Source organism: Poecile atricapillus, chromosome 3, assembly GCF_030490865.1.
Source record: "Poecile atricapillus isolate bPoeAtr1 chromosome 3, bPoeAtr1.hap1, whole genome shotgun sequence".
NCBI classification, from domain to species: Eukaryota; Metazoa; Chordata; class Aves; order Passeriformes; family Paridae; genus Poecile; species Poecile atricapillus.
In genome coordinates, this window is record NC_081251.1 from 82303283 (window position 1) to 82316671 (window position 13389).

Consider the following 13389-nt stretch of genomic DNA (forward strand, 5'->3'; position numbering starts at 1 on the left):
CAACCAGTATTGATTTTAACTTGATCTTCATTAAATATTTACAGGTTTTCTGGAAGTGAAGTGTTTATTGTTTTCTTCCCTAACAAGAAACCATACCAAAACATAATCTCATAGCTCTCTTACACCAAATGAAAACAGCAGAACAACAGATTCTTGTGTCTGAGACTCTTTACAAAGTGACATTACACTAATGCCCCATTACTAGGACACTATGAATTCAAATTTATTTTGAGATCCAAGGTAATATTTGCTTTGGCAATGGTGAAGTGTTAATATGATTCAGCTATACCGGAAAATCATATCCTGAAACAATCTTGACCATTGCTCGAGGAGTCATGAGATTATCTATGGCCTCGGAAGTGAGTGCCCTAGAGCAAAGTTTGCCGTTGTGTCAAGACTGGAGACAAATTACTTCAGCAGCTCCATGTGGCTTTCAGTGACTTCCCACAAACTCTGTGGAGGGATACAGAAGTCATGACTATATATTTTTTTTCTAGCAAAAGCAGACAAAATATGGACTATAAGGTACGGAACTATGCTCCTTGAATTGTATACAAACAACTGCCTCCCATCATTGCAGTTCCTCAATATCTTCATTCTGATCTGACTACTTTGTCATAGCATCTGTCAGCACTGACATTCAGGATTTATATATTTCCGTTGTTTTAAAAAAAAAAAGTTTTCTGTCAATGTTGTACTTAATTATGCATTACATACCTCTCTAGCTTTATAAGACACAGTTAAATTTTACTCCATTGGCTTTTATAGATCCTTGGCTGGAGTACATCTGAAGGTGCAAAGAAGCAAAATCAAACACTACAGCCCGCCAGACAGCTGCAGACTGTGACTGCTCGGTGACTCAGGTCTTTGAATAACTGTCTTGGCAATAATTACTACATCATTCAGATTTTTATGCCTTTTTAATAGCTGCTTTACAGAAAAAGTAAAAATAAAAATAAAAAAAATCTTCCCTCGGGGTTGTTGGTTCTGTGAAGGAGGAAGGAATGAAAACAGCCACTGAGACATCAGTTCCACTTCTGAGTGAGCACGGTGAAGGCGTTTCTCTGCTATCGTTTCCATTATTGGGTTTTTTTTTTTGTTCCTCATGAATAAGCCTGGGGCCATGTTCCGGTATCTCTGGAGAAAATGGCCTCTTATACTCAGCCTTCGTTCCCCAAACTTTAATTTATAGTCTTGTAATCATTAATTCAGCAAGCCCAAGCGCGTAGGCAATGCTGTGATACGCTGCACACACGCGTGCAGCCCTGACACCCACGGCAGGAGCCGCAGGTACCGCGGCAGCTAGAACCTCCCAGGGGTAACGGGAGCCAGAGCCAACTCTGCGGGACGGGCACGGCATCAGCGCCCTGGTGCTCTCTTCCCACGGCCGCCATGTACAGGCGCTACCCCAGCGCCGCCATCGCGGCCCGCCATGACCGCCCCGGCCCTGCCTCTCAGCCTCCCGCCGCCGCGGGGCCGCCTGGGGCAACCGCCAAGGCGCCCTCCTGCCACAGGTGCGGCCCACGGGGACTATGTGACCCAGCATGCTCCGCGCTCGGCTCCCCGCGGCGTCCTGCGTGGGGGGGCCGCGCGGCGCGCTGGGTAATGTAGTCGGGGCTCGGCGGCGTAGTAGGGGAGCGGCAGGGAAAAGAGCGGCCGTGAGCGGCGTTGGCCGCTCGGGTTTTCCACGCGAACGAGCGGCGAGCTCCGGCTGAGGGCAGAGGTCGGGCTGGCGGGGAGCGGCGGGGCAGGTCAGGCCGATAGGCGGCGGCACCTGGACGCGACAGCAGCGGTACCGCCCGCCCGCCTGGCGGGGAGGGGAAGGAGGAGGCGGAGGCGGGGGGAGCGGAGCGGCCGCCGCGCGCTGCCGCATGTGCCTGGAGCGGCGCCGGAGCGGGCAGCGCGAGCCATGGCGGAGCACGGCGGCCCCGGCATCCCCAACGGCGAGTGCGCCGCCCGCCGCCCCGGCAACAGGGTCACCGTAGTGCTGGGCGCCCAGTGGGGCGACGAGGGTAAGGGCAAGGTGGTGGATCTGCTGGCGCAGGACGCCGACATCGTCTGCAGGTGCCAGGTGAGGAGGAGGAGGGAGGCGGCCGGGGCGCGGGGGAGGCCGCGAGTGTCACCTTGAGGCGGGCGGCCCCGCCACCGGCCCCGCCGGGCGCTTGTGGTCGCCCCGGTTCTATCTCGAGCGCCCGGGGAGGCGCAGGGCCGGGGGCGGCGGGGGCTGCGGGGCAGCGGAGCCTTCTCTGGAGAGAGCCCCGTGCCGGGTTCCGCAGCCCTCCCGCGCCTCCTTTGTCCCGGCGCCGGGGGAAGAGGAGGAGGAAGGCGCCCTCCTCGCCGCCCAGAGCTGGCCCCTGGCAGGAGGAATGCGCCTGGGGTCGCGTCCTCCCTCCCCCCCAGACCTCCCACTCTTTGTGTCCGGGGGGCACCGGGAAGGGGCCGCGCTCGGCGGCTCCGGCAGCATCGCCGCGGGGCCGGGATCCCGCCCCGGCAGTGGTGGCTGGAGCCCTCCCGGGCCGCAGCGCCGGGAGCGGCGCGAAACCGACCGCGAGTTGTAGGATGCACGTGGGGGATTCGTGTAGTCCGCCACAACTCGGTCGTTTTCAGCTAAAACTGTCTGGTAAATGACTCGCCTGCCCCTGCTCCAAGATCGTTGTTGTACCAATGGGATCCTACATTTACCTGTTTATATATTTATATTTTTTTCCTCTCTACGGAGGCCTTATTCCAGCCAAAAAGCAAAAAAAGGGAGTCTAGCCTGCAAGCAAAGTACTCTTAATGCCTACGTTAGAACAACACAGATCTGATGAGATGTTTTTCTTAGTATCTCTAGTATAGCAATTCTGTAGAGCACAACACAGTGAGCTGAAGCTACGCACAGTTTTTCCTTGAAGTTGAGAGATACAGCAACATAAAACGCCTGTAGTATGCGCAGGTTTCACGTCAAGTGTTGTTATCTGTGTGCTTTTCTTGAATGCGCAAATTAAATTTGCTCTTAAATAAACACATTTTGGAAGTGCGTACCATTTCCCAAAGAGTGCAAACGCTGAACGGTTGTTATCCAGTGAGAACTGCACATAAACTGGTGTTTCCAAAAACAAGTCAGTTGCAAAGCTGACAAATCAATACCTTGAACTTAAGAGAATTAAATTTTGAAGTAAACAAATATATTCTTAAATAGCTGTTTTCAGAAATGAATTGTTTTTTCCACTTGTCTGTTTTTGGGTTTGGCTTTGTTGGTTTTTTAGTTGTTTTTTTTTTAATAATAAAATCTGATGTGGTGCTGTGGTATGACTGCCTGGCTTTGTGGGTAAAAGATGAACTGAGTCACTCTGTTCGTCTTTTACGACTTTGTTCTTGAAACCTAAAGGGCACATAAACGTGTATGTTTAATACTAAGTTTTGGAGGAGAGACAAGAGAGGCAAACAGTGAATTTATGTCTGCACGTGTCATAATGTGCTTGTTATTTGTTTTGAATCAGCTGGGTAAAGGATGAAGGAAAGGGAAAAATTCTGATGTTATCTCAAGCTTGAAATTCATGGCCATATCCCAAGCCGTGAACTCATGCCATTTCTAACAGCTTCTTGCTCCTGATGAAGGAAGGAGTTTTTCTTCCTCCTTTCTTCCCTTTCCTGTTGATGGCTGTGCTCCCCGAGTCTCCACCCATGCATTAGCTCTGGGACTTGAACACTTCTGTAAGTTGATTTAACTCAGAGTGGCAGGAAACTCTTACTTGTTTGATTTACTTTCTACTGTTCTTGTAAATAAAACCAGCTTTTATTGATTCAGAGGACCTTGGTGAAAAGAGGGGTCCAGGACAGGAAAAGCACAAAGAATGGTTTCTCAGAATGAAAGGAGAAAATAGGAATATTCTCCTTCAGTGGCACTGATAAAATAAAATAATTTATTATTATCGAATATTCTTGCTGTGTATACTTGTGAACTTTTTGTTACTGCTGGTAAATCGGAGTGTGACCCTTGTGCTTTTTGTAGTGGTGCAAGTCCAGAAAGAAAGACAGTCACACACTTGGTCTGGCACTTGCTAATATCAGCTTTCTGTAATTGGAGCTTCTGATTCTTATTTCACCGTTAATGCTCTTACTTTTTCCAGGAGGGTTCCTTCTGTTCATAATGCCACAGAGTTGCTAGAATGCCTGCAGATGATGTCAAACATTTCCAGCGTGCTCTTGTGGAAAATTTATTAGTACAAGTGTTGGAGGCCTAGGAAAGTTGATGTAGCAGGTCTGATATGTCTTGGAAACTTGTGTTGTACTTGCAGTGAAATACTCTAGGTTCTTCTCGCTGTCCTTTGTTCTGGGCAGATGCAGAGTATGAAAATGGTCCCATCCCAGAAGCAAGATGTGACTTACCACTTAGTGTTACGATGCCTTTAGAGGCATTGCAAGAAGTGCTCTGAAATCTGTGGCTGTGCCTTCTAGGCACATGTGCTGATGACTCCAATTTGATCAACCAACTGTGGCATTTGGAACCAGGTGCTTACTAGGGTGCAGTTAGCTGAATAAGTGTGTCAGGAAATAAGTTGTGTTATGACTTTACTTCTAAATAGCACCCTCTAGAGTATTTTATCTTAGGTTTAGAAGTCATGAAAAGAAGTCTTGTGCTCAGAGGAAGAAAATGGTGTTTTCTTTTCAGAAGGTACCTCCAGAATTAATCAGAGTTACTATTATGGTTTCAAAAACAACTGTTAGAAGAAGCTAAGCTAAAAGTAAAATATGTCCAGAGGCTGCATGTATGTGATTGCTAATGCAACTGCACTGGCAACTACCGATAGTTTCATGAAGATACTGCTAGTGCATGGGGTTCAGATACAAATAATACAAATGTGTCTACGTAACAAGTGAAGTATTTAGTTGTTCTTCCACTGTAAAATCTGAATTGCTCTTGATTTACCTCTTGGAGATTTCTGGTAAAATTATACTATTGATAAAATGAATAGATTGGTGGGACTTTTGCACTTAAACCTTTTTCTTGTCTTCAGTGTATTAAAGAACAAAGTCTGTGTACCTGCTATCACATAAGTCATTGTTCAGACAATAAAATAGAGCAAGAATTGATTTGAGATTCAGGAATAATTGCCAAAAAAACTTTTGCTTTGTATTATTTGATTGTTATAGTTTCCTCTTAGTAAGCAGGTTAGCCAGCAAACCTGGTAATTTTTAAGGTTACCTTGTGCTTTGTAAATTCCACAGATAATGGAAAGTTAAAGGAAAATGTTTTTTGTTCTGATTAAGGACTTCGTACCATTACAGAATGCAGCCAAGTTAGGGAATTAAATTACCAGAGTTTCATTTGTTAGTGGGAGTGATGGAAATGGCAAATTAATGCATGCAAGTTATTTTAGATAATATTTTTTTTCAAAACAAATACAATACCAAAAGATGCTGTCTATCTCTTAGAGTAACAGCACCCCTCCACCCAATCTACCGGTGTTTACCATGCAGCAAAAAATGTCATATCTGCACTGGTTCTGTTCTCTTTCACTCATTTCATCGGCAAGTTTTTGGTCACTTCCTTTTCTTACTATTGGACGTAGTTGATATATTCAGCATTACAATTCACAGAGGTAAGATTTCTAAGCTTTCACAATTTTTTTTATGCCATATTGCCCATGCTACAGAATCCCATTTTCCTTTTTCTTTAGTTTTGTCCTACATGTTGTTGCTACTTCAAAGCAGAATTGCAGCTTCTTACCATATCTCCACATCTGGTTTGAGTGTGATCTGCCTGCTGTGGGATTCTACTCCTGGGTTGCTAACGTGAAGGGATTGCAGTGTGTAGAATCTTCATACTCCCTTTTTCTCCTCTGCCCAACAGCAGTGTGTACAGCAATGCCACTGCTCATCACTTGGTGTCAACTGTAATGTGTCAACTGTAATGAAACATCTAGAGAAGTTTTCAGTGTGCAGATCCTTGTGGTTGAGGATCACATATCAAACAGCTGCTGACTGAAGACCTCACACCAATGCTGCCTGACACCTTCACTAGTTTTTATATGGCTACCTTTTTTTTTAAAAATGGGAATTTTTAAAATCTTCCATTTGCCAAGCCCACTGTTTTTCTAAATATTCTTATTTGAAAAATATTTTAGTTTACAGTCTATGCAAGCCATGCAGAATTAGGAATACCATAATCAATAGCTATAGCTGTTGGTGCTTATTTTTTAGCTGCTCAGGCATTCAGTAAGTGATGCTTAGCTAGAGCTTTCTTTAAGTGCTGGGTGCACTGTTGGACCTTGTAGTGGTTGGCAGCATACCAGTGGTGTGCTCTGGTGAGGAAAGAGACACTAAAATGATGTCTTTGGCCTACCCCATCAGTGCTTACAGACCTACTTTAATGCATCACTGGCAGGTGATCTCTTATTACTGTAAACAATCACAGGGTGTCTACATTATTTTAAACAGAAGAACAGTTTAAATACGATTGTCCGGCTCATAAAGTTTGTACTATTAACCAAGAAGTCCTTAAAGGCACTGAAGATCAAATTATACCTTGATCTACTGATTTCTCAATGCTCTTAACATCTTACTGTCACGTGTTACTACAGAAGCTTAATTTATGTGTTTGTTGACTGAGATGCAGTACTCTGTAGCAGCTCATTAAGATTTCAAATTATTTTTTTTATTATTTCTAGTGTACTATTTCACCCATTTGGAAGGTGTTTTCTGTAAGTGTTCCCAAAGTCACTTTTTGTTTTTCATGTCCTTTCTTGAATATTGTTGTGATTGCAACAGACATTGGTTTTGTGCATTGAAGCAGTGTGGTGCTGGACATACCTGTGCTTTGAATGTTTTTCTTGTTCCTTATCTGCCTGCCTCACTTGATTTCTTTTATCTCTTAGGGATAGATTGGTCTTTGTTCTGGACTTGAATAATGACTCCTGTTTCCTACCTAGCATATATAGGCATTGCAGCAGAATAAAGTTTTGCAGGTCAAGTGAAACTAAGTCAGAACCATCTCTAAAGAGTCTTTCCGAATAACTCCTTTCAATAGTAGTTCTCAGAGCTAATTCTATCAGTATAGAGAAACGGATAGAGTTTCTTCAGTAAAGTTAATGTTTTATTTGTTAGGAGAAGACAGGTGAATATGTAAAACATAGCATTCTTATTTTGTTATATTCTGCCTCAAACCACATTCTTGATGCGACAACATTTGTACTACACATTCAGAAATTTCTGAAGTCTAGCCAAATTTTGAGAAACCTTTATAAAGTGTGCAACATGATGGCTCCTTGAACTAGGTTTGGATCTTGCAAACATGAATGGATTTTTAAACTAAGAAAATGGCTAACTGCTGGCTGCTGTTTATACTGAAATTCAGTAATAGGTTATACACTGGGGTTTGTTAGCTGTTTATTCACTGTGGATGGAGAGGGGAGAGAGAGAAATTAATCACAAAATATATGAGCATGTGAGAAAATTAATATAAAAACCTTGTGGTTTTTAAAATAGTTTATACATTTTTAAAAGCGGGATAGTTTGCAGTCTTAAGTTCAAAATACATTTTTGACAATATGTCTTGAAATGAAGAATGAATAGCATAGTAATTGCAAAGCTGTGCCTACTTGAGACACATCATGGGGTTCAGATATGTCTCCTCACTAGACTGATGAACTTTTTAAAGGTGTGCTCAGCATTCAGAATCTGATTGTGGCAAGAAGCAGCCTTTCATATGTTTCTTGTAAGTAATGGTAATATCCAGCTTTCTTGGTGTATTTTTGACTTTTCATCTAAGAGTTAAATGAAAATGTTTACAACCATATGATGCCAAAGCAACATCGACTTGCTTCTTGCCCAACTTGGCAGTCACTTGGATAGCTAGCTCAGAAACAACAGTGGTTGCCCTGAGCTAAAAATGAATGCTGGAATGTGGTAGCAATAAAAGTAAACTGTAGAAAAAATTATACACACACACATCTGATGGAGAGAGTTGAAAGGAGTGTATGGCTTCTTCCTTAATGTTGCATGAGATAACATCTCTTTAAAGTAGACAACTAATTTTTATTCTAGAGGAAATAACTTGAAAGACTTCTTTGCTCTTCCCTGAGGCATCATATTTTTGAGATAGACAACTTGGCATGATCATGACATAAGAAAAGGCAGTGACTGTCATCATAGACTTTTTGGGTGGATGGTTCTCTTAAATACACATGTCAGTATTTCAAAGCTGCTCTGAATACTCTTGTATTTAGTACCAGTTTAGAGAGTCATTTCACAATATGGTGTTAATTGCAACTTCAGTCTGCTTTCCTCAAATCTTTTTTTTTCCCCTAAGCACCTCCACTGCAAAGTGAAGTTGTAGTAATGCAGAACAGTCTTAGCAGCTATGGGAGGACTGCTGTAGGCAAGGTGGTTTGAACCGTCTTGATGTGCTCAGAAGGGATTTAACAGTTCTGGTGTTTATGCTAACATCTAGTCTGCCCTTGACTAATGAAGATGTGCTCTGGAAATAAAATACCTGATTTCAATGTGTGTAGATCTAAAATCTAGAGAAAGATACGCTGTTGTTCCTCATGCATGTTGTTTCGCATGTACTATGTGTTTCTGCAATGATTTTTTACTAGCATCTTCTATTTACGTATGTGCACTTGTAATATTTGGCTAACACACATGGCACACATGTATTCTTGCTCTACACAAAGGTTTTCCAGGACAAGGAATGTTTAACTGGTTTTTTTTTTTACCCTTATAGTGGGGAGTTATATTTTTGCTTTCATTTTATGAATAAGAACTCAGCTTTCCTTTTTGGTTTTGCTGAATATCTAAATTGGTCCATTCATATTTCCTATTAGATTGTTGGCACTTTTTTGCCAAAAAAAAAAAAGGAAGGGAAAACCCCAAAGTTTTAAGCTAGACTGAATTTAAAACTAAAAGGGACTGTCTTTCAGTGAATGATGGATGTACTAAGTGTGTATATTTTTCCTGAAAGAGTCCCATGTGCCAGGAAGATGGAAGAACTGCAAATTCTTATCCCTTAAACTGGAAAGACAAGTGGTGACATCCTTTGCATGCATTTCAGGCAAACCAGTGAGATTGGCTGCAAACTGAAGAGCAAGGAACTTCTTTGATCAAACTCACCAGAGGAAAGATGTTCTGGTTCAGAATGTCTCTGTAAGCATTTGAGTAGGGCTTTGTATAATTTTCAGTCTTTTTGGAAAGTGAGATTCCATGTTTCCTGGGTTGTTGACATCACTCAGCTTCACATGAGCTCCTGAGTTAAGAGGCATTCCACATAAAATAAACCAGAGCTTGTAACGTCCACTTTCATTAGCTGAGTTTTGGCTGGTTAGTGTTGTAAACTTGAAGTCTTAGCTGATAAACTTTCTTGTGCTATTTTAATTATGTAAGAAAATAATTTTTTGGTTAAAAAAGAGCATCTCTCTTTAATTCTGGGAGTTGAGGTCATGGTGCAAAAATGTTGATTAGGTAGTCATCAGTTCAACTTTCTGAAGGCCAGCATAGGTCATCACTGTTTTATCAAATTAACTATATTAAATTATCAATAACTCAAATAAAAAGGTTGGTTCTTATTTGTCCCTTGAATCAGCTTAATACATGAATGTTCTTTGGGGGCTTTTCACTAGTACAGCAATGCAATTCCAGAAGAAAATTTGCTGTTAAATGCTATTATTAATGCTTCTTCTCCATGCTGTATATGTGATTAGAAAGCTATTGTGGACATAATGTAGCAATCTAAAGGGCTTTGGGAAGGTTCAGAGTGAGAAGACTTATCCTTGAAGTTGCTCATACATCCTTAGGAGTTTACCAGTCTGGGTCCAAAGCATGACTCTGTAATAGTGACACTTCTAAAATTTTTTTCAATCTTAAGATGTATAAGAAAAAAAATTGTAAATTGCAGTCAGGTGCTTCCATTAACATTGTTTCTAGTTCTGTTCTTTGTTCTTCCCAAAATGCTGGCAGTTATGGTGTTTAAAAGCTATAGAAAGTAAAAGTAAGTAATTTTGCATAGCCAGAGGAAGTGCTGAAATGATTAACCTTAGAACTGATAGATGTCATAGGATGTAATAGGACATAGATGTCCTGTTAGAAACACTATTCAATCAGCATGTTTAAAATGTGTCCTCTTTGATACTATTGATTAGTCTTCAGTAGTTTTTCCAGTGATGCCGTCTGGACAAGGGCACAATGTTGTGTAACTGTTGTTTTTGTGTCAGGTATACAAGTATAGTGCTAGTGGTAAGTGTTGCTTTCCAGTGCTTTGATAGTGGCTTTTGGCTAGCAGGAGTCACTTGTTTGATTTATTGATATTTCAGGCTTGTTTCTAGTAAAATGTCAGCTAGCAGATAATGATTTTTTCCCCTTACAAATTAGTATTTTCAGGCCCTCAACAGTCTTGTAAAAAGGGTATTTGCAAAGAGTGTTTATCAAACAGCTCCCAGATGAGCAATGCTTGCAGCTGCCTTTGCTATCTTATGACCCCTCTGTGTGCGTGTCACTGATTCTGTTAACATTTGCCAGGATAGGTATGTTTTAGAATGGTATCTTGTGTTGTGTGTAGTACTGACCTACCTATCTGAATTGAATATGCAGATTCTTGGGTGTGGTGCTTACCCTGAGAAGGATTTTTGGGCTACTTAATCTTTAACAAACTGAAGGTAAAAAAAACCTCGATGTTTTTGTTTACTTTATGAAAATACCTCTGAGCAGCTTACCAGTGTAAAATATTTCAAAAATAGTGTTTTGTAGTGAATGTTTTATGGAATTATGTTTATAGAAGGCAGGTAGGTATGAGGTTTTTGTTACAAGGATTGCTGTCAGTCTTAACAGTCGTAGTGTGATAATTTGTGTATTAGTGGGCACCTTTGTCTCATGTAAATTTAGCTCTTCTACATGTTGAATAATTTGGATATTTCAAGATTACCAGCTAGTGGTCAGGGATCATATGCAGTTTCAAGGAAGTGATTTAAGCATACTGCACTAGTAAAACTGGAATAATTTCTTTTAAGAGTTTATATGTTCAGTTATCCTATACAGGTTTTGTTTAAATATTACAAATTAAGGAGTGATTGTGTTCCTGACCTTACTTTCTCTATTCCACTTGAAATACTTAAAAATAATACTGTAATTTAATAGTGTCAACATTATTCAAGGAGAAAAAAGGTCACTATCTGTTAATAGGATTTTAAATTGTTCATCCATCAGAGCATCAAATTAAGTCCTTTACTAGATCCTTGTACTGAAATCACAGAATTGTAGAATGGTTTGAGTTGGAAGGTAGTTTGAAAATCACTTAGTTCCAGTCCCCTTCTGCTGTGGGCGGGAACACTTCACTAGACTGAGTTGCTCAGAGCTCCATCCAGCCTGGCTTTAGACCCTTTCAGGGATGGGGCATCCACCACATCTCTGGCCAACCTGTTGCAATGTCTCACCACCCTCACAGTAAAGAATTTCTTCCTAATATCTAGTCTCAGCCTACCCTCTTTCAGTTTAAAGCCATTCCCCCTTTTCCTGTCACTACACGCTCTCGTAAAAAGTCCCTCTCCAGGTCGCTTGTAGCTCCTTTGGGTAATGGAAGGCTGCAGTGAGGTCGCACCGGAGCCTTCTCTTCTCCAGGCTGAGCAGTTCCCACTCTCTCAACCTGTTTTCACAGAAGAGGTGCTTCAGCCCTCATCTTCTTTGTGGCCTTCCTCTGGACTTGCTTCGGCAGCTCATGTCACGTCGAGACACACAGCAAAGGTTCATGCTTGTTATTCATGATGATTTTCATGCTATGTCTCCCAATAAATGGAAGGAAGTGTTTTCATTCTAATCCAGCTGGCACCCTTTTGAGCTGGATTTTACACTGTAATTTGATAAAGCTGTGGGCTGCTGAAAGTGCTGATTCTTTGGTCACCGAAAATCTTTTGGGAGCGGAGAGAGTGCTGTTGCAAGTATTGTGTTGAAAGATACAAGGAGGAAAAATAGTGAAAGGAAGGAAGACAAACAAACTGAATGCTTTTAACTTATTTTAGTGCTAAGAAGGTTGCTGACTTCTGAAAATCCAATTTTAGAAACCTTAAAGTATGCTTAGACTGCAATGCTATGTCTTGATAGAGATGTACAAATAAATGGCATTGTATTTAAGTAAAGTATGCTTGGGACTTCAGGTGTAGTGCTCAAGTTAGCCCCTTGAAAGGAGCATGGTGTTACTGGTTGTTGCTGGTTCTTACTGCTGTTTGTTTTGGGTTGCTGTTTTGTTGCCAGACAGAGAATTGGTTTTATGTTCTGTTTTTTGTTCTATTCCTATACACTCATTCTTCTGTGATGAAAGAGATTTCCTCTGCTGCTGTTCTGCAGAATGGGAAGAAAGCATCCCATTGAAGAAGTTCTTTGTTCAGAGTTCCGCTGGGATCTTACATCTCTCATGTACAAGAAGCCATCTTTCACCCCCGTCCGTCCTGTTGTGCAGTCTCGGTCTATTTGTAGCTGAATCCAGAGTTGCCTCGCTCTCAGGGCTGAGTATCTTGGCCATGGTGCACTTGTTGGCTCAGCCAAATGAAATCTTGTTGCGCAGGGAGACAGGCAAAAGAAACCACTGCTACACATGTGCAGTGTATTCCAGACTGAGCAGGAGCATCCTTGGTCTTGCTGTACATTTGCGCACTGCCTGTGTTGGCACACAGGTTTCAGTTTTCATATATATGGGAGAGAAGTCCTGTTATTTGGGTACATAAAAGATTACTGAGATGTGGTAAACTGATTTTTTATTTAGTTAGCTAGGGAGTATTGCCAGCCTCAATATCTGTATATCTTAACTGAAATGACTTGTATGTCTTAATTTCCCTCTGGCAAAAGCTTTATATAAGGTTTTGCATATCATTTGAGCATGAATTTTGTTTAACTAATAGTGAAAATATTTTCCACAGTTAGTTCTCCATTAGTAATGTTTAAATATGTGAATCAAAGGAGTGTTAGTTTGAATGACCTGGCTGGTCCCATTTGGTTTAGTTGGATGAGGGAGGAGGAGTGAGAAATCCAGATGGAAAGCACAGAAGCCAGGAGTGACTTCATCAGTTTAAAGCTTAAATTATGCTCAGAGGCAATAGTTGCCTGCATTAACGTCAATATCTGGAGAAGGGAAAAAACAACCCCAAACAAATTCAAACCCCATAACCTAAAAACAACCCTCCCCTTCACCTCAGCACCACTAGAACGCTGAGTTCAGATTTCTGTAATTAGAATTGTTTACCAAACCCGTGTTGAGCAATGTCTGAGCACACAACGTGTGTACACTTCACTGCAAGTTCACTGTAAAGTGTACAGTGTAAACCATTATTTTAATATATTACAACTCATACTGTGTAACCACATGCTTGCATTTTTGTAGTTAGGATACAGTTTGATACCTGTAAATCAGCAGAAGAATTCTGA

At 41.6% G+C, this 13389-nt stretch overlaps 1 protein-coding gene across 1 annotated transcript in view; it reads left to right on the plus strand.

Annotated features, from left to right (window-relative positions):
- Positions 1 to 1742: 1742 nt before the first annotated feature.
- Positions 1743 to 13389, plus strand: part of ADSS2 (adenylosuccinate synthase 2) — a 37972-nt gene continuing 26325 nt past the window's right edge. Inside the window, exon 1 of the mRNA XM_058834898.1 lies at positions 1743 to 2071. Coding sequence (XP_058690881.1) covers positions 1910 to 2071 — 162 coding nt within the window. The 5' untranslated portion in view covers positions 1743 to 1909. The remainder of the gene's footprint in view (positions 2072 to 13389) is intronic.